Source organism: Canis aureus, chromosome 6 (assembly GCF_053574225.1).
Source record: "Canis aureus isolate CA01 chromosome 6, VMU_Caureus_v.1.0, whole genome shotgun sequence".
Taxonomy (NCBI): Eukaryota; Metazoa; Chordata; class Mammalia; order Carnivora; family Canidae; genus Canis; species Canis aureus.
Window position 1 is genome coordinate 79,631,015 of NC_135616.1, and position 20,689 is coordinate 79,651,703.

Consider the following 20,689-nt stretch of genomic DNA (forward strand, 5'->3'; position numbering starts at 1 on the left):
GGGGCATATTCCCCCACAGGAGAGAGCAGACCCTAGGAGTTCCCAGAGCCTACAACAGCAAGCCAGAACAGTTCACTTCTCTCAGCCCTGATTTCTAGGCAACTCTTCTGTCCACATCCATGAATCAAGTGACGCCTTAAGAGGGAGGCTTAATTACAGCCAGCAGACACCCTGCCTGTACACCTCTCTGTCTCAGAAATCCCAAAGCAGTCCTCCCCAGTCTCCAGAGTGGAGCCCTGATGTCTCTCTACCTGGATCTGCTTTTTTCCAGCTGCGAAGTTCCTTCAACAAAGCCTTCAGCATAAAAAAGGGACCCAAGTCAGCTTCTTCGTACTCCGACATCGAGGAGATTGCCACACCCGACTCCTCCGCCCCGTCATCCCCCAAACTACAGCACGGCTCCACGGAGACCGCCTCGCCCTCCATCAAGTCCTCCAACTCCTCCTCTGTGGGCATTGATGTCACCGAGTAAGTGCTGTCTGCCCGCCACCCAGCCCGGGGACTGGTACGCACTGCTGGCCAGAGGTTCGCCCCTGGACAAATGACACCGCACTGCAGGCCTCTCCCAGGGTGTGTGAGGCCGGCGTGGGCCTCCCCTCGCACTCCTGATGACCTCTGAGCCCACCAACCACGGGTCTCAGAGTCCCCTCGTAACCCTGGAGCTGCCCCGCGTGGCCCGGCCTCATTCTTGCTTTCTTCCAGGGGCCCTGCTCACCCAGTGCCCCACACCAGACTGTTCCACGGCAATGAGGAAGAGGAACCCGAGAAGAAGGAGGTATCAGAACTGCGTTCCGAGCTGTGGGAGAAAGAGATGAAGCTCACAGACATCCGCTTAGAAGCCCTCAACTCAGCCCACCAGCTGGACCAGCTTCGGGAGACCATGCACAACATGCAGGTGCGTAGCCTGGCGGGAGCAGAGGAAAGGGCAGCGGGGGGCCTTGGGGCCCGTCCCAACTCTGCGGCCCCGCCCTGTCTGCTCTCCCGCAGCTGGAGGTGGACCTGCTGAAGGCGGAGAATGACAGGCTGAAGGTAGCCCCGGGCCCCTCGTCAGGCTCCACTCCAGGGCAGGTCCCCGGATCGTCGGCTCTAGCATCCCCTCGCCGCTCCCTGGGCCTTGCGCTCACCCATTCCTCCAGCCCCAGCCTCACCGACACAGGTACCTGTTTGGGAGAAGAACCTTTCCGGGTGGCGAGAAGAAAAGGGTCTGGCTCACTGGCACAGCGTTCCACTCGCTCCGGTAGCACCGCTCTCGGGTCACAGAGGTTAACGTGCCTCAACCGAGGCGACCCCGGTGTCGCGAGACCTGGAGAGTTGTTCTGGTCCTGCAACCTTAATTGCTTTTCAGTTTTGGAGCTTCTGTTTCCTCTTGGTAGTAAATGGTTCTTTGGAAGGGCTGATGACCGGAAGGTTTAGGAAGGCCTGTGGGTGCCCCTAGAGCCAATAGTTGTTTTCGCTGCCGACAGACCTGTCACCCATGGATGGCATCAGCACCTGTGGTCCAAAGGAGGAAGTGACCCTTCGGGTGGTGGTGCGGATGCCCCCCCAGCACATCATCAAAGGGGTAAGGCTCTTCGGGGAGGCCTGGTGACACTATTATTTTTATCCAAGAACATCTGGGCTCTGTGTATCCCCCAAACCGGAGCACCCCACTTCCAAGGCCTTTTAGGAGCACCCCTCCTTTCTTGGAGTGACGGCACTGAGGCTCACACACTTCTCCCTTGGCTATCTAGGACTTGAAGCAGCAGGAATTCTTCCTCGGTTGTAGCAAGGTCAGTGGAAAAGTTGACTGGAAGATGCTGGATGAAGCTGTTTTCCAAGTGTTCAAGGTAAAGTGATGCGTGTCCTCTAAAGGTGGTTCATCTTCTCCTGGGATATCCCACCGGGATGCTTCCTGGGGAAATGCTAACTGGGAAAAACATAGGTTCTTCGCTCCCTCCATCTATCTACTCCTCTTTCCTCTGAAATCTGTGGCTGGTACTTCTGGCTTTGCATCATCTTGGTGATCCTCTCTTTTTTTTTCTTTTTCTCCTTTTCTCTTCTGTTAGGACTACATTTCCAAGATGGACCCAGCCTCCACCCTGGGACTGAGCACCGAGTCCATCCACGGCTACAGCATCAGCCACGTGAAGCGAGTGTTAGATGCGGAGCCCCCGGAGATGCCTCCCTGCCGCCGAGGCGTCAACAACATATCAGTCTCCCTCAAAGGTCAGTCTTTGTCTTTTTGGGTGCAGCGATACGGGGTGAGAGGAGGGGAACATCAGATAATGCGTCACGCGTTTATTCAACGAGGACTTTACTAAGAAGCTATGTGTGCCAGGTCACTGTACTTAAGTAACATGAGATATAAAAAGATGAGTGGGATCCAGTCCTAACTTTTGTTCACAGGGCCATTTTCATGCCCAGGGAAATTTCTAGAAAGCCTGGGTTTCTCACTCCACCCACACACCCATAACTCAGAACATGTCCCTAAAAATAAGATCTATGTCTTCGACACTCGGAATTAGGAGATTCCCATGGGACCCCGGGGCAGGGGGCTCTGAGTTCCTTCGGCGGGGTCCTAGGTGAAGAAAGATACGCCCTTTGGGGGGCCCTCGCCATCCTCAGGGCCCTGGTCATGCTCATGCTCTCTGGGGCTGGGGGTTCAGGTCTGAAGGAGAAGTGCGTCGACAGCCTGGTGTTCGAGACCCTGGTCCCCAAGCCGATGATGCAGCACTACATAAGCCTCCTGCTCAAGCACCGGCGCCTCGTCCTCTCGGGCCCCAGCGGCACCGGGAAGACCTACCTGACCAACCGGCTGGCCGAGTACCTGGTGGAGCGCTCCGGCCGCGAGGTCACCGAGGGCATCGTCAGCACCTTCAACATGCACCAGCAGTCTTGCAAGGTGGCTGCCTCGTGACACCCCACCAGCCTTTGCTCGGGCCTCAGCCTCCTGGAGGCCTCCCCCCGGCCCCTTCCTGCCCCTTCTGTTGCCTCTCCTCTCCTCCGCCTGAATCTTCCCCTCCACTGTTCTCGCCTCCTCCCCCTGCACGCCATCACATTCTCCTTTTCTAGTGCATCCTCTGCCCCCAGTTTCTCTCCAGACTTTTCCCTCCCCTTCTTCCTCCGCACTTCCCCTTGCCTCTGTTCTATGCTTTTCCTTTCACTGACCATTGACTAAACTGCATCCCCATTTCCACCTCACCAACCCCAAAATCCCGTCCTTCCTTTTGCTTCCTTCTCTCTCTACTGTTCTTTTCAGTATTACTCTGACTTTGGGCTTCCTGGGGAGAACTCAGAATTACATGTTATGCCTTGTGCCATCCCCTGCCAAATCTGGATGTCTGGAGCACACCCCAACACCCTGGAGTGGCTTCAAACCTTGGCTCACCCCAGCAGGAGGAGGCATATCCATTGGAGTGGCTCAGGGTACCCGCCCCGTGAAAATCCCTTTAGGAAATAAATTATGATCCCTCCTCTTCGGGGATTCAGGAGCTGCTTCTTAAGACCGTTGTCTTAGAGGAGCACCTGGGTGACTCAGTCAGTTAGGCATCTGCCTTTGGTTCAGGTCTTGATCCCAGAGTCCTGGGGTCGGCCCCACAGCAGGAAGCCTGCTTCTCCTTCTCCCTCTGCCTACTGCTCCCCCTGCTTCTGCTCTCTCTCGCTCTCTATCAAACAAATAAATAAAATCTTTTTTAAAAATGTTAAAATAAACATAAAAAACAAGACGGTTGTCTTAGAGCCTTTGGGACCACTGTCTATCAGTCCACGGTAGTCTGGGTTTACAATTGAATGTTCAAACAGGAACCAAAGTCTTCAGGGAAATCCAGAACTAGCAGAGCTTCTCCAAAACCCTTCCTCCCAAGGCAGAGCCAAGTGCTCACTACTCCTGAGTCTCCTGAGTGCTGACCCACTTATTTCTTTCATTTCAGGATCTACAACTGTATCTCTCCAACCTGGCCAACCAGATAGACCGGGAGACAGGAATTGGGGATGTCCCCCTGGTGATCCTGTTGGATGACCTAAGTGAAGCAGGGTCCATCAGTGAGCTGGTCAATGGGGCTCTGACCTGCAAGTACCACAAATGGTAAGGCCCAAACCCACCACAGTGGGATGAAGGAGAGCCCAGTGGAGGCTCTCCTAGTGGAAACCCTTGCTTTTTAGTGGAAAGCAAGGGTTAAGGCAAATCTAAGTAAACATTTTTCCTCCTTCTTCCCACAGTCCTTATATCATAGGTACCACCAATCAGCCTGTAAAAATGACACCTAATCATGGCTTACACTTGAGCTTCAGGTAAGAGCTGTGACCCTGGATAAACCTCTCAACCCTACCTAAGATTCTAAGAGAAGCTGGTTAAACCCCAGGATCTGGCTGGAGGGGCAGTAGGTAGCACAAGGAAGGAGAACTAGGCAGGGCCTCTGGGCTGGGAAGAGAGAGTAGGGCCGTTTGCCGTGTCGGTTACGGGGTGGAAGAGAACCCTTGAGAAGAGAAAAGAACTGCCATACTTAGAGAGCTGGGGCTGGGATGCTGTGATTTGGGTTTTCTGTTCGCACACCCCCTCATCTGGTCGGTGAGGTCAGGTGTTTTCTGAAGAGGGGCACTGATTTGGGAATCAGCTACTGCCCTGGTTCAGTTCACTCTGCTATTACTTGAAAAGAAACCCAGTGGCCACTAGTGGGAAGCAGGCGGGAGGGACAGACGGGCAGGGGATGAACGGCAGCAACGTCCGCGTGGCCGCCCTGACCCTTCTCCCATCACTGGCTGCAGGATGCTGACCTTCTCCAACAACGTGGAGCCGGCCAATGGCTTCCTGGTTCGTTACCTGAGGAGGAAGCTGGTAGAGTCGGACAGCGACATCAACGCCAACAAGGAAGAGCTGCTTCGGGTGCTCGACTGGGTGCCCAAGCTGTGGTACCACCTCCACACCTTCCTCGAGAAGCACAGCACCTCAGACTTCCTCATCGGTACTGGGCTTCAGCTTCCCCCTTGGGGTCGGAAGGTGGCTTCCCTTTCCTGCTTTGCCACCCAGTGGGAAGTTTCCATTTCTTTCTGGAATCTTCAGCATGTAAAGGAGTGGCAAGCCTCGTGGCTTCAGACCCAGGACCACTTAATTACTTACCAAGCGTTTCCCTAGAAGTTAGCACCGTGGTTTGGGTAAATCACTTCGATCATCAGAAAGCGAAGCCCACTCCCTCATGTTTCCCCACAGCGAATGGGGAAAAGATAGGAAAGTGTTTAGGAGGGAATTGGAAAACTTGCCCTCGCTCCCTCCCCCCACCTGCACCTTGTGAAGAAGCACCGTTCATGAGCATGCCAGCAGGGCGACCACTCCCAGTGGTCTTGACAATAATCTCCCGGCGGGCACTTGACTCCTCCTCCGGTCATGGGACCCCTCTGCCTCGTATTAGGGAGTGAAAGAGACAGAGGACTGTGGAGAGCTGGGTGCTCAGCCATCTTAATGGCCTCATCCTTTTCCCTAGGCCCTTGCTTCTTTCTTTCCTGTCCCATTGGCATTGAGGACTTCCGGACCTGGTTCATCGACCTGTGGAACAATTCTATCATCCCCTACCTACAGGAAGGAGCGAAGGATGGGATCAAGGTGAGCCCCACCCTCTGATTCTGCTCAGTCCCCAATACATTTTAATTTAAATAGTCAGGCTGCCCCTCCCAACAAGGCAGAAACATCTCTTCAATGTTAGACATGAGGCTACTGAGACTTGTTAGCTTCTCTTGCTAATACGTAGAGTAGGGCACGGCGTCCATCCACCATTCAGCAAATGGCTACAGGACCAGTCTCTGGAGGGCCTGTGTCTAGTCCTGGGCCTTTCGGCTCTATGCCAAACACAGACCTCTCTTAAGGATCAGAGCTCGGGCCCCTGGGTGGCTCAGTGGTTGAGTGTCTGCCTTGGGCTCAGGGCGTGACCCCAGGGTCCTGGGATCGAGTCCCCCATCGGGCTCCCCACAGGGAGCCTGCTTCTCCCTCTGCTTATGTCTTCCCCTCTATATATGTCTCTCATGAATAAATAAATTCAATCTTAAAAAAAAAAAAAGGATCAGAGCTAATAGAGAAATCATTGAGCTTAGAATTAAGTAAAACCCTATTATAACCTTAGCTTACTACTAACAAAAATGTTACTTTGGCTGAGTTACGTAACCCTTTTTAACATCCTTCTGTGTGAGAAAGGAGATAATAAAGTCTGCTCTGCCTAAATCACTGGGTTATTTTAAAGACATGAAATACGTGAAAAGATTTTTAGAAGTGAGAAGAACTTTATGCAAAAGGAAGATGTCATTTTATTAAAGCCTCCCTCCCCAGGTCTGTTTGTTTTTTTAACCTGTGGATTAGGGCATAATGATCACTAGCATCCATTCCAGCACTAGTGAACTACAGTGCAGTGTCTAGACCCTATTAGCCATGTACTTTCCATAAAAGTAATTTATTATTGCAATAGATATCCCCTGATAATGTGGTAAATTTCTAGAGACACTATCTATCAGACTGATGCCAGAAATCATTATTTCGTTTAATTTTGCATTATTATTATTTTTATTTATTTATTTACTTATTTGAGAGAGAGAATGAGTGCACAAGGGACAGAAGAACAAGTAGTCTTTCTGCTGAGTGGAGAGCCCAGTGTGGGGCCCGACCCCAGTACCCTGAGATCATGACTTGAGTTGAAGTCAGAGGCCTAACCAACTGAGCCATCCAGGCACCCCAAATTTTGCGTTAACAGTTTTCCGATTTCAAAGTGTTTTTATACAGATAACATCTGTTTTCAATAAGGTCAAATTTTTTTTTTTTTAAGACACGATTACTGGGGTGCCTGGCCTGGCTCAGTCAGTAGAACGTGTAACTTTTGACCTCAGGGACATGAGTTCAAGTCCCACATTGGGCACAGAGCCTACTTAAAAAGAAAAAAGTTTTAAAAAAAGGATATGAGGGCATCCCGGATGGCTCAGCAGTTTAGCGCTGCCTTTGGCCCAGGGCATGATCCTGGAGACCCGGGATCGAGTCCCACATCAGGCCCCCTGCATGGAGCCTGCTTCTCCCTCTGCCTGTGTCTCTGCCTCTCTCTCTGCATCTCTCTGTGTCTCTCATGTATAAATAAATAAAATCTTAAAATAAAAAATAAAAAAGGACATGATTACTAAGGTGGAAGAATTCCCTACTAAAATTATGGGGTCATAAGATGGGTACATATTAAGTGGGTTTTGTTTTGGTTTTTTTTGGGTTTTTTTTTTTTTGTTTGTTTTTTGTTTTTTTTAAAGATTTATTTATTTATTTATTTATTTATTCATGATAGACACAGAGATTGAGAGAGAGGCAGAGACACAGGAGGAGGGAGAAGCGGGCCCCATGCCGGGAGCCCGATGTGGGACTCGATCCCGGGACTCCAGGATCGCGCCCTGGGCCAAAGGCAGGCGCCAAACCGCTGAGCCACCCAGGGATCCCCTGTTTTGGTTTTAGTTTTGTTTTTAGAAACAGGGGAGAGGGAGAGAGAGAATCTTAAGTATGCTCCACGCCCAGTGCAGAGTCTGACTCAGGACTTGATCTCACATCCCTGAGATCATGACTGGAGCCAAAATTAAGAGTCAGACACTTAAACGACTGAGCTCTCCAGGCACCCCCATGTACATATTAAGTTTTTAGCACAGTCTGCCAAATTAGCCTCCAGAACACTTGTACCTGTTTACACCAACTTATTTCCTTTGTTGGGAAACTCAAAGGAGTTGAGTCTCAGCTCATGGGGATCAGAGTCTCAAGGCTTTCCATTTGAGGAAACGCATTTGGCCATCAGGAGACTGCATGAGCAAGCCCCTATCTGTGGATCCCTCTGCCAGTAACCACATTTCTCCTTCTATCCAGGTCCATGGACAGAAAGCCGCTTGGGAGGACCCAGTGGAGTGGGTCCGGGACACTCTTCCCTGGCCATCAGCCCAACAAGACCAATCGAAGCTGTACCACCTGCCCCCACCCACTGTGGGCCCTCATAGCATTGCCTCACCTCCCGAGGATAGGACAGTGAAAGACAGCACCCCAAGTTCTCTAGACTCAGACCCTCTGGTGAGTAGAAGCCATTCTAAGATGAAAAGAAGAGTATTACAGAACTCAACTTTTATTTTTAAGATTTTATTTCTTTATTTGAGAGAGCACATGCGTGAGCTGGGGGAGGAGCAGAGGGAGAGGGATGAGTAGACTCCACACTGCACAGAGCCAGATGCAGAGCTCGATCCCACAATGCATGACCAGACTAACCTAAACTGAAATCAAGAGTCAGATGCTCAAAAAAAAAAAAAAAAAAAAAAAAAAGAGTCAGATGCTCAACTGACTGAGCCACCCAGGAGTCCCTGAAATCGAACTTTTCATGTGTACCCTGATGGAGGCTGAAGGGTATCAGCAAGGCTAGGATGAGGATGAGGTCAGTGAGGAGGTCAACGGTCAGAATCCTGGGTTATGAAGATCATATGCCTGCAACCTAGCTTAAGCTAAATGATAATGCACGTGAGCAAGATGTATTCTAGTAAAGGCCTGAGTCTCAGGCAGACCCCAGGTAGGACTGTTAACCAAAAAAGAGAGCAGTGGGACACGTGTACACTCTGTCTCTATCTCTCCGTCTACTCTGGTATTATCCTGAGGATATTAGGACTGAGGACTGCCTCGGTTCGGTGGATTTCATGAACCCCTCTGAAAAGTGGGCAAGTGACCAGCTAGGGGCAAATATTTGCAAGGCTTATAACCAAAAGAGGATTGGTACCTAAAAAATATAAAACTTCCCATAAAATTCCCAATTGGATGGACAAAGGATATGAGTGGGCATTTGACTAGAGAAGTGCAAAAAGCCAATACAAATTAAAAGATCCTTAACTCCTCCAATAACTGTAGAGATGCAACAGCAGACCAGGGGGAGAACCCGTTCACCTCGCCAAAAATAGTGCATAGGGGAGCACAGACTTCTTACTCAGTTGGTGGGAGTGTTCGTTAGCAAAGCCATTTTGGAAGATAATTTGGCAGTTTGTCTTAAAATTTAATGTGCACAATTCCTGTGACCTTGCAGTTTTACCTCACAAGTAAGAAATTCTTCCATTTTAGGGGCGCCTGGGGGGCTCAGTCAGTTAAGCATCTGCCTTCGGCGCAGGTCATGATCCCTGGGTGCTGGGATTGAGCCCCGCATTGGGCTCCCCGCTCAGCCGGGGATCGTGCTTCTCTCTCTCCCACTCCCTGCTGTTTGTGCTCTCTCACACACACATAAATATATATTTTTTTTAATTATTTTATTTTATTATTTATTTATTCATGACAGATACTCAGAGAGAGAGGCAGAGACACAGGCAGAGGGAGAAGCAGGCTCCATACAGGGAGCCGGATGTGGGACTTGATCCCGGGACTCCAGGATCACCCTGGGCTGAAGGTGGCACTAAACCACTAGGCCACCAGGACTGCCCTATTTTTGTTTTTTTAAAAAAAGATTTTATTTTAACCTAAATATATTTTTTAAAAAAAGAAAAATTCTTCCATTTTAGTCATAATACATTTTAATTTAAATTTTGACTTTGGGGATCCCTGGGTGGCGCAGCGGTTTGGCGCCTGCCTTTGGCCCAGGGCGCGATCCTGGAGACCCAGGATCGAATCCCACATCGGGCTCCTGGTGCATGGAGCCTGCTTCTCCCTCTGCCTATGTCTCTGCCTCTCTCTCTTTCTCTCTCTGTGACTATCATAAATAAATAAAAATTAAAAAAAATAAAAAATAAAAAATAAATTTTGACTTTGTTAAAAACAGGTGTTACCTGTAGTAAAAAAAAAAAAAAAAAGCCGTTACACTGGATGACTGTTAATAATCATGTAAATCTGTAAATAGAAGGGTGAAGAGCAGATTCAGGGGAGAACCAGCCAGGGGTCCTTAGCTGAAATGGGGGCTCATAGTCTTGAAGAAGCAAGGGAGTGTGAGAGGTAAAGAGAAGAAGGAAGGAGGTGGATACACTGAAGAGTTTAGAGGTGACCTGAAGCACTAGGCTGTTCCGGCGGGGCGTGGGGGCGGGGGTGGGGAGCGGTGTGCAGGACTGGCTCATGATAACACGGAGTCTGTTTGGTTACGATCTATTTGGAAGGTTGATGGACACAGACGTTCTTATGGCCAGTTCTCACCTCCCGCCCAGCACTAGCCAGGATGCAGAGGCCGTCTTGTTGTGTGGGCGTCCCTCCCGCAACATAGCACGGCGCCTCCCATCGCCGAGACCCTGCCGAGCATCACACCACATGCTTACAGACAGGGTTGAGATAACCATTGCCACCTGCCAACTCTCTGGGCCCTGAATCACTTACAAACCAGGGGTCAGACCGACGATCCACGTGGCTTTAGGTTTCCCGTCTGTGGGCAGGACCCTGAGTCCCGACTCTCATGAATCCACCCTTTTGCCCCTCTTTAGATGGCCATGCTGCTGAAACTTCAAGAAGCTGCCAATTACATTGAGTCTCCAGATCGAGAAACCATCCTGGACCCCAACCTCCAGGCCACGCTTTGAGGGTCCAGCAGTCACTGTCACCCCGGACAGCAGAATGCTGGCATCAGCGACGTTCTCTCCTCCTCTCCCCTCTCTTCTTCCAGAGCACTGGCTCTCTGGCCCAAGAGGACAGGAGAGGGAGGAGGAGGTAAAGGAAGAGAGCAGCTTGTTGGTGCTGCACCCTGAGAACTTCCTAGTAAGGACTGGTGGGGTGGAGTGTGGAAACTTGTGTCCCCTAGATACATTTATTGGCCTCTTCTCATGACTTTGGGGAAAAGATGATTCTGGGTCTTTTTCCTTGATTTCGTGTCTCCATTATAAACTCCTAGGCTTTCTGGGGAGGGGTTCAGAAGACAGCAGAAAACCCTGCAGCAGTCCCTAACCGATTCTCATGAACAGCTCTGGGAGAGACAGCCCTGTGTGGGGGAATCTGAGGGAGGCGGAAGCTCCCCAGAATTTCTCGCAGACCTTTCTGCATTCCGTCACCACTGCCAATAACTCTTCCCCGGAGATCTGGCTGGAGCCCAGAAAAAAGAAGCATGTGGTTTAAAAAATGTTTAAATCAATCTGTAAAAGGTATTTAAAAAAACAAAACAACAACAACAACAACAACAAAAAAAAAACAAAGAAAAAAAGAAAGAAAAGAAAAAAGGAGAAGATGAAGCTGGAGAGAGAGGAAGCAGTTGCCAAGGCAGAGAACGTGCATACCGGGATAACGTAGGGGACAATGACAAGACGGCTGCCTATCTTGGAAGTCACCAGACCACAACAATAGCATTCCAGCCTTCAGAGAAAGACTGTTGGCTCTGTCTTGTACCCTCTAATTTAACATGCGTGAGAGTCAATAAACCCTACTCTTGTTATTTTTTATTTTCACATTTTGTTTTATTTCTTTTTTCCCTCCCCCCCCCCACGTGCCTATTTATTTTCCTTTTCATTATTTCTTCTTCTCCTCCTCCTCCTCCTCCTTCTTCTTCTTTTTTTTTTTTTCCATTTCCTCTCATGTCCACAAAATCCTTGGGTTGCTTTTCCTGGGGCTAGTTTGGCTTTTCCACATGGGTTTTCTTCAGAGAATGTGATGCCATCTCATCGGCACTAGCTATCGCCACGGCACTATCTCTGGCATCCTTGGGACTCAACAGGAGACACGAAGCACTGGCTCAGACAAGAGCAGTAGAAGAACCTTGACTTCCCTTTTGAGAAAGCACACGTTCTGCCTCGGAGCTCGGCTGCCACCCTCCGGTCTGAGCGTCGGTCACCCCATGTTGAGAAAAGATCCACTCTGAGCTCCACCCTGGGCTGGACGAAAACCAGGAAACTGGAAATATTCTTTTGTCTTGTGGCCTGTTTGGCCCTTCACTGCACTATTCTGAATGGCAGCCATTCTGCTCAACAGAATCCAAAATCCGTAGCTGGCCTTTACTATTGGTTTTTGACGAGTAAATATTCCCTTGTAGGAGACTAGACATCCGTATGAAATACTCCCAATCAGAATATAAGGCTCAAGGAGTTTGATTTCGTGGCAAAGATTTGCCTTCCAAAGGGATCCATCCTCAGGAAAAGTTGCCCCAAAGGCCTGGCAGTCCACATGCCTTCACTCAGCAAACACTTACTGAGTACTTCCTGTCTGCCAGCCACCAGGTTTAAAAACAAAACAAAACAAAACAAAGAAGGCAAGACTTGAGTCCTTGTGTTCACAATCTAGTAGGAAATCTTAAGCTCCATTAAGTGCACAGCCCCTGCTTATCTGGACCCTCAGGATCATCTAAGAAATGTAGCCCAAACCCAAGGTGCCACCTAGAAAGAAGCCTTGACTGAGATGTCTAATACTTGGGAGACAGAAGATCTGGGATCCATTAAGATGGACCCTGAGGGACCATGGAACCTTGCTTATCTCAAGTGGACAAGTCCTCTTCCTGCCATTCGTGGAGGCCCCCGTGGGGCGAGATCCAGGCTGAACTACCTGGCAAGGCTGAAGTTTTGGGGCTCTGCGGATCAAGGATATGTGATGAGCCCGGGCCCAAGTGTGTGTCCCTCAGATTCCTATGTAGCACAAGACCTTGTCAGAATCCACAGGCACACACACCTGGACTGTTGTGTCGCACCCAACCAAGGAATACATGCATCTGACTCTTCATATCAGAATCTTTCCATTTAGGTCCAAAAGACGGTCCAGGTTGCTCCCCGAGAAAGCTTCCGCATTCACCTGGAAACTCCCAGGGTTGACCGGCTCCTCTATGCTGGAGACTGTTCATTGCTTTTGCTGCTAAGTCCATGAGCTGTGAAGATCCCCAGCCAACTCAGCTGTAAAATATGCAATTCTGTGGTGGGAAGAGGCTGTTTGTTCAAGGATGGTGCTGACATCACTGCCTTAAGGTCTCTGCTGTGCAGAACAAGGAGGCCCCAGAGCTGGGTGTTCTAACGTGGAAGGAAGGATGGGCCTTCTTTGGACCGAGGCCTCTTCTGAACCCTGTCCTTAGCTCCAGTCCCGTGGCAAGGCTCGGACTTTTAACGCCATCTTGATCGGTGGTCGAGCCTTTAGCTCTCTTCTCTCTGGTGCTGCCCAGCCAGTGCCTTCTATCACGGATGTTACTGGCTACTTGAGAAAAAAGGAAAGGGAACATCCCCTTCCTCCATGCCAACTGCCTCAGACCCCAAAGGGATTCTGGCTTCCTGGTAACCATGGATACCACCGTGAATTTTATTTGGATCCTCAGTGGGTTGATTCTGGAGGCCTCTCGTGATGAATTCTACTATTTCTGGGACCCGCCACCCTCTACTCTGAGTTGACTGCTGCATTTAGACCAGGTCTCTAGTTGCTTTCCTCCAAAAAGCGTGTTCCCATCTAATGAGGTGGCCCTGCAGCCTCAGCTTTCCCTCTGGAGCCTGGGACCCCGTTTACAGTTGCACACTTGGGCCCTGTTGCGGGCATCTGTCGTCTCACCAAGGAATCGTGGTGATGTGGCAACTGCGGAAGGTTGAGTCTCCTCATGGTGCTATAACCCCTTGGGGTGCTCATCCAGACTTCTCTGAAGCAGAAAACCTGAGCTCCCCCTTACTGCCCTCAAGTTAATGGCAAGAGCAAATCCATAGCCTTCTCTCCTACCTACGCACCTGCTTCTTAGTTGAGACTACCGGGATCCCTCCGAAAATGAAAACTAGGTCCTACTGCTAACTTCTCAGCCCCCAGGCACCTTCAGAAGAACCCAGCCTGTGTAGGACTGAGATGTGTGCTCTCCCCTTCCTCTCCAGACTCTCATTCCTCACCAAAGTGGGCTAGCAGATGACACGGTTCAATACCCAACATCAATCTCTGGGGAGAGCCACGACTCCAGGAGAGGTTCCTCCGCAGACTCCCTCTCGTTTCTGGATGAAGACGACCAACACATTTTGTCCAGTGTATGTGTTTCTCAATCCCTGCCTAGGCATTAAAAATAAAATACTAGGTAATTGGAGGCTAATACAGGACCTGATGTCTGTGTGTGTGTCTCTCTCCCTCCCTCCCATTCTCTCTCTCTCTCTCAAGAGCACTTTGCTGTTGCTGTTTCCTAACTTCTGAGGCTTCAGAGTATTTTTTAAAAATCTATGCTTTGTGGCAGCTCTACGGTGCTTACCTCTGTCTTTGTGTGAATCCAACATCTTTTTCATGTAGTCTAACCATTGGGAAGCTAGAGGCTAACAGGGAAGAAAGACTGGCTGTCCCAATGACAGGCCCTACAGTGAAGTCCCTATTGATCGGCATGCTACATTTTGGTCTTGAATTACCAGCCTTCTAACTAATCTATTCAAACACCTTAAGGATTTCAGACAAAATAGTGATTTTTTGTTTCCCCCCTTTCATCTCTGGCTTTTTGGTTCTTCTGGTTTACGAGACTCCCAATGGACCTAATCTCACCGCGTCTCCACCTCTAGCTCCCTGACACCAGGGTCACACTATTCAGAGGGATACCCCCTTCCAATCTCAGAGTAGCTAGTTCCTGTAGTGTTCCGAAAGAGAAGGGAGACAACAGCCTGCTCTTTCTCAGAAACACCTCACATCACCAACTGAGAGGACAACCATATACAGAAACCCTTCGGATCAATGAGATTTGCCAGACTGACAGGGACTTGGTCCTACAAGCCAGCACTAGGAGACCTACGGGAGACTCTAAGGATGTTTCATTGCAGGGTGTTTGGGAAAGGAAGCTGTTCTTGTCCTGATCACACATTTAACACGGGGTTCATGTGCTAAAGATCACCAAATGCAACTCCTCATCGTACCTTTTTTTTTTTCCTTATTTCTGGGCCTTAGTTAAGCGGAAGCTAATAAGCAGATTATAAGTCAACCCCACTGATGGGATGAAATGTGTTTTTCCCAAAGGTTTACTAATGGATATACTAATTTAATGCTGGTATACCCTTGATGACTAGGAACTACTAGCAGGTTCTGGCTGCTGGTGGTTCATGGCTCCACTAAAGAGGCCATAAGTAATAAAATGGTCTTAGGGACATTGTGTTCCCAAAAGGCCAATGCCTGAAAAATACTGCCCTTTATACTTGAATCAGCTTTATATATTCATGAGTCCTCAACCAACCTGGTCAGGAATATAGGGGGCCTCCAGCTTGGCTCCCCCTCACCCCCACTGAGGATCCACATGTGGATGTGTGCTCAGCCTGGCCCTGGAAGTAAGCGCTGCCAGCCAGAGACCCTAAGAAACAGAAGGAAACTGGAAGAGGAGGACCCTGATAGAAATCTGGAGGCCGCACAGAGACCGTTACAGTGGAAAATTAAACCTATGTATACGGATCCTCCCAGTTTGATGTTTTGCTTATTTTTCTGAATGATTATGCCATGGAGAATTTTCTGTTGACAAGAGTGGTCATGGAAGTAAGTGGGCCCTTGGTTCCTTGATTCAACTCTTTCATTTCTTAAAGTAGTGGTTTTCAAACTATGTTTCCAGACTGGCAGCGGCAGCATCTGGGAACTTGTTAAAATTGAAATTCTCAGGCCCCATCTCGGGCCTACTGGGCTAGTAACTAGGGAGAAGGCCCAGCAATTTGTGTTTTAACAAACACTCTTGGTAATTCTGGCGCACGCTACAGTTTGAAATTCACTTTTTTAAAAGGACAGGCTAGTAGCAGAGTCGCCACACGGAGGGGCTTTAGGACCAAAACCAAGATGGTCCTGGGGTAAAACTCAAGCTATTACATTAGTTTCAGTTCCCTTTTTCGTGCTTCTCTATGGTTCTGTTTTTCCTTTTATTTAAAGGAAAAGGTATGTGTGCCTTTGGGCAGACGTCAGGGGGAATGCTTGGCATCTCTTCTAGTCGAACACAATCTTCAGAGAAAAATCTCCTGGCTCTGAAATTTTTACCTGGGAAACTAATGGGCTGTAGCAGAAGATAGCTGCCGGAGGTCTCTTCCAGACTGCTATTCTGCTGGCTTATTTGTGTCTACGCTAAGCCTTTTTTCTGATTATATAATAGGATGGGAAAAGTCAGAAAATCTCATTTGTATTTCCATGGCAACTTGTTCTCTTAGCAACATCCCCTTTTAGTTGAGTTCTAAAGGGCACTGCTGGGTCTGAGAAACCTGGCCAGAACCTCCTTCCCCAGGGCAGCTGGAGGGCTCCCGTGCCCAGAAAGACCCCTTCTCTGTGTTCTGCTCGGCTCACAGGAGGGACGGAAGCACAATGACTACGCAGGACGGGGGGGGCTCATCCTTCCCTTTCCCCACGCCAGGCCTAGGGTACGGAATTACTCAGCCACAGTGATAGAATGGAATCCTTTATAGAAGGGGGAAAAAAAATCTGAGAAGAGCTTCTTATCTTTGCAGATTCACAGATTCTAGCTGATGGGGCCACGGGGTAGAGGAAGCTGCTGACTACGGGCTTTGTTTCCAGTTTGTCAGTCTTCCCTGAGATGGAGCTTGTGGGTAGAGGACAAAGAAATGTGCTAGGACTAGGGCCTCTTGAAATCTAGGACCAAGCACTGGGAGGAGGACCTAAGGCTATTAGAAGACAAGCGTAAAACAAATTGCACTAAATTCACCCCTTCAGTCCCCAGAAGGCTGGTGACAGGCCTTGGGTCATCTCCCAGGGGACCTTCTGGCTCCCAGCCATTCATTCCTCAGAGACTGAAGATGTTGGATAATAAGCCAAGAGCTCCCATACCCCGGCCAGTGTCTGGGCTACTGCTGTGCAAGAACCTCCCACTTAATTGTTTTTGTTACTGTTGTTGGTTTTTGTGTTGTTGTTTTTTTTTTTTTAAAGAACAATTTTTTTTTAAATGAATTCCAACCCCTACTAGATTCCTTTCCTTCCCTCCCCCCACCCACCCCCACCCAGTTTTCAGCAGCACTGTTTATGCGATGGAGTCTGTGTTTCTCAAATGCGTGGCAATCCTCAGGTGGAAAGTGGGTAGGAATTTTTACAACAGGTTTCTTTTTCTTTTTTAATTTATTGGACATAAAGCCCCAAACCAGGATATGTGTGTGTCTGTGTTTTTTTTTTTTTCCCTCATTGGACCCTCCCCCTCTTTCAATCTACCCCCTTTTATATCTAATGTAGAGAAAGCAAATTTGAATCTGGAAAGCAAACCATTGTATATAGTTGCGGTAACAATCATGAAGAGAGTTGAGTTGTCCCCTCAGTAATTCGTTTTAAGTAAAAATTGGTTGACAATGAAGTCCATGGCAGGCCAGCTGAAGAGGCCTTCCTCCATCACTGCCAGAGGCCCCTCTTATCTGGGCCCTCTGTTCCATCAGGCATGTCTCCTCCCGGCAAGATTCATCTGTTCGATGCCATTTGCGTTTCAATAAAGTTATCTCCTGTATTGTCCACTGGCTCTCTGGTCCCCTCTGTCTGGTTTGTCTCCGTTTATCTTGTGGCCCATTCCTTGATCCGCAAGGTGAGACTGCTTGTCATTTGCCTAACCAAGAGGTAAACCTCATCTGCCTGGAAAATCTTCAGATCCGAAGCAGGAGCGCTGGACCCCTTTGGTCAAGGAAGGCTGGGGGTGGGGGGCTGGGGATCCTACTTGCATGCTGCAGACACAGGATCCTTCGCCAGCCCGGATTTCACAGGGTTCTTGGGTCCTCCGTCCACTGCCACAACGTTTGAAGATCCACCACCCTCTGGACCTTCCTGTTTTCTTCCAGAAGTAAAAGTGAATTAACCCAGGGGGAAAAAAAAAAAAAAAAGGTGTTCTAATGGAACAAGGAAAGAAGGGAAAGAAGTCCTACTACCCCTACTGTGGAATTTCAAGGTCCGCAAAGCAATCTTTTTTCCCTATGAAATTGTGGTAACGAGACCCACATGTCCTCTAACATGGGAAGTGACCAATGTGCTCAGAGCTCCCTCAAATCCAGGAACCCATCTTTAGGAAGAACAGTCCAATGGGTGACAGCCTCAGAGTACTGTCCACGTAGCAGTCACGGTCTTAGAACTGGGCTAGGGCTTGCCATCTGGTGTCCTCTGCCTCTTGGGAATGAGAGTCAGGGTTCCTAGAAACCATTTTAAGGCAGTCAACCTGAACAGCTTGCTAAAAATCACCTGTTCCTCCTGCTGCAGACATCCCATCCCAGCAACAAGCATCCCTCTACTTCTAAAAGTCGTATTTAACAGCCTTGCATTAGTAACCCCTCTGCATAGTCCCCTCCACTTGCTCCAGCACTTGGGAATCTCTTCCATCAGCCTTTTCCTACCACCAGCCCTAGGATGTCCTCTTGCTCCTTCACCGCTTGGACGTCCAGCCTCAATTTCTCCAGGTGGGGAGGAGGGAAGAGAAATGCATACATTGTCAGCGAATGGGGTCCACTCTCAGGCCTTCCCCTGGAGGAAACCCCCTTCCCGATGCCCTGCCCTCTCCCCCCAATTTTGAAGCTGGGCTCCAGCAGGCCGGAAACAGCGCAGGTGACCCTCCCTACTGCCCAGTGCACTGGGATCCTCTCCCCCTACCTTCCAATTCTTTTTTTTTTTTTTTTTTAAGATTCTATTTATTTATTCATGAGAGGCACAGAGAGAGGGAGGCAGGGACCCAGGCCGAGGGAGAAGCAGGCTCCATGCTGGAAGCCCGATGGGGGGGGGGGGCTCCATCCCGTGACCCCGGGGTCACGCCCTGGGCCGCAGGCAGGTGCTCCACCGCGGAGCGCCCCCCACCCCGGGATCTCCCTTTGAATTCTTCTTGAAGCTGAGATGAGGCTCACTGGAGCCAATTTTTAGTTATTTTTTTCTCCGTGTTTGGTGTGCGGGGTGGGAGGGAGGCCCGCCCTGCCCCGAGGGGCCCCTACAGCTCCTCCCTGCCAACAAGGTGGCTCCTACCTGCGAGGTCCACGAATCGGGCGTCCTCGGTCGCGGCCCCGCTCCGAGGGAGGCCGCCCCGCGCCCACCACAGGGGGCGCTGTCCCCGGAGGCCCAGGCCCGGCCCCGCCCCCTCCGCGCTCCCGCCCGGCCCCGGTGCGCAGGCGCGGCTTCGCGGATTGGCCGCGCGCGGGCGCCGTCGCGCGGCGGCGGGTCCCTGCCGCGGGGCTGGCGGGCTGAAGGCAAGGAAGATGGCGGCGGCGGCGGCGGCTGGCGCGGCCTCCGGGCTGCCGGGTCCCGTGGCGCAAGGGCTGAAGGAGGCGTTGGTGGACACGCTCACCGGGATCCTGTCCCCCGTGCAGGAGGTGCGGGCGGCCGCCGAGGAGCAGATCAAGGTGCTCGAGGTGACGGAGGGTGAGTGAGGCGGGGCCGGCGCGAGGACGGGGCGCCCCCCCACCCCGGGCCGGACTGCCCGCTGCCCGCGGCGCCGGAGCCGGGGGGGGCGGGGGGAGCCCGCGGAGCCCGGGGCGGCGAGGCCCAGCGGGAGGCCGAGGTCCCCCGGGGCGGGGGGGGGGAGCCTCGCGGCGGGGGCGGGGCCGGGGGGGTCGCGCGGCCCGGGAGGCCTGTCGGGGTTCCGCCCGGGGCGGGGGGCGGGGCCTGGGCCGCCGGGGGTGGAGTCTACAGGGGCGGGGCCTGGGGCCGCCGGGGGTGGAGTCTGGAGGGGGCGGGGCCTGAGCCGCCGGGGGGTCGCGTGGCCGGGGAGGCCTGTCGGGGTTCCACCCGGGGCTGGGGGCGGGGTGGAGCCTCGCGGGGGGCGGGGCCTGGGGCCGCGGGGGTGGAGCCTAGCGGCGGGGGCGGGGCCTGGAGGCCCCCGTGGGGTCGCGTGGCCAGACAGCCCTGTCGGGGTCCCGCCCGGGCAGGGGTGGAGCCTCGCGGGGGGGGGCGGGGGGGTTCGGCCGCTCTGCGGTCCGCGCCCGCGAGCTGCTGCCCCGGCGGGAGGGTCGGGGCCGAGCGCGCGCCCCGCTGGTTCCCGCCGCCGCCCCGCCTCCCCAGGCCTCTCCACGCCTCCGCAGAAGCCGCCTTCAGTGCACGTGCGCCTGGCTCGCCTTCCTGGTCGCGCTCCCCGTTCATTATCGGGACGACCTGCGCTGAGTAAATGCCCCCTCCCCCGCCTCCCCTCCGTGTGCATTTCCGTTCGGAGGAGCTGATCGTCCTTTGTCTTTGAGTCTTTGTCCCTCGCACCCCTGCTCCACGCTCTAAACGGTGGAGGAAAAATGGGGGACTGTTGGTTTCAGACGGCCGGTCGGTTCCCCGCTGCGCGGCCTCCGGCCGGACCGCGCTCAGCCAGTTCACAAAGAACGATTTGATCCTAAAACAGGAGGGAAAAATCCTCTCGGTCTCTACGCGGGGCGTCTGCCCGGCCCGTCCTGCTTCCCCAGGACCTCCCCCGGCTCGGCCGCGCTCGCAGACCCCTTCCCAGGCGGGAAATTCCCCGTGCGCTGCCCGGCCGCGCTCAGAACCTTGGGCTCGCGCCCCCCGAGCTGGCCTTGGGGCTTTTCTTTCCCCTTCCATTACACGACAGGGCTGCTGAATGTGAATTTCCTTCTGTCGGAAACACGTTGAGGTTTGGGATACAACAGGTTAAGGACCGTTTTGAAGGCCTGATTATGATCGTCATTGTTCCATAAAATGTCAGACTCTACAATAGGGGCAAACCTCTGGTTAGAAGAAAGCTTTTTGAGAGCCACGCATAGATTGATGCAGTTATTAGTCTCCTAGGTAGAATTTTTTTTTTATTTCCATTGTCTCTGCCTCCCTTGGATGTGAAGGAGGAAGAGTGACAAAGCAAAGGCTCCTCATTTCATTCAAGTTACTCCTTGAATGAAGTTGAGGGTCTGATGCCTTCTCTGAATGACACCCGGATCTCCCGGTGCC

General features: G+C 51.5%; 2 protein-coding genes and 1 long non-coding RNA gene across 11 annotated transcripts in view; 2 read left to right on the forward strand and 1 right to left on the reverse strand.

The window, feature by feature from the left end:
* Positions 1 to 17,293, forward strand: part of NAV1 (neuron navigator 1) — a 242,916-nt gene extending 225,623 nt beyond the window's left edge. For all 8 annotated transcript variants that reach the window (XM_077902448.1, XM_077902451.1, XM_077902452.1 and 5 more), the window contains 13 exons: positions 272 to 468; positions 703 to 895; positions 988 to 1,156; positions 1,464 to 1,561; positions 1,731 to 1,826; positions 2,046 to 2,205; positions 2,646 to 2,881; positions 3,909 to 4,063; positions 4,198 to 4,269; positions 4,744 to 4,940; positions 5,457 to 5,575; positions 7,844 to 8,041; positions 10,402 to 17,293. In XM_077902448.1, the coding sequence (XP_077758574.1) occupies positions 272 to 468; positions 703 to 895; positions 988 to 1,156; positions 1,464 to 1,561; positions 1,731 to 1,826; positions 2,046 to 2,205; positions 2,646 to 2,881; positions 3,909 to 4,063; positions 4,198 to 4,269; positions 4,744 to 4,940; positions 5,457 to 5,575; positions 7,844 to 8,041; positions 10,402 to 10,497 (1,986 nt within the window). In that variant the 3' untranslated portion in view covers positions 10,498 to 17,293. The remainder of the gene's footprint in view (positions 1 to 271; positions 469 to 702; positions 896 to 987; positions 1,157 to 1,463; positions 1,562 to 1,730; positions 1,827 to 2,045; positions 2,206 to 2,645; positions 2,882 to 3,908; positions 4,064 to 4,197; positions 4,270 to 4,743; positions 4,941 to 5,456; positions 5,576 to 7,843; positions 8,042 to 10,401) is intronic.
* Positions 16,894 to 19,321, reverse strand: LOC144316497 (uncharacterized). The gene is made up of 2 exons (XR_013382472.1): positions 18,776 to 19,321; positions 16,894 to 18,216 (listed from the first exon to the last, which is right to left on the reverse strand). It is a non-coding gene; the product is annotated as an uncharacterized LOC144316497 (long non-coding RNA).
* IPO9 (importin 9) overlaps positions 18,949 to 20,689 on the forward strand; it is a 58,772-nt gene continuing 57,031 nt past the window's right edge. Inside the window, exon 1 of one of the 2 annotated variants that reach the window (XM_077902458.1) lies at positions 18,949 to 19,168. In XM_077902458.1, coding sequence (XP_077758584.1) covers positions 19,006 to 19,168 — 163 coding nt within the window. In that variant the 5' untranslated portion in view covers positions 18,949 to 19,005. The remainder of the gene's footprint in view (positions 19,169 to 20,689) is intronic. The other variant, XM_077902457.1, reaches the window with a different exon arrangement.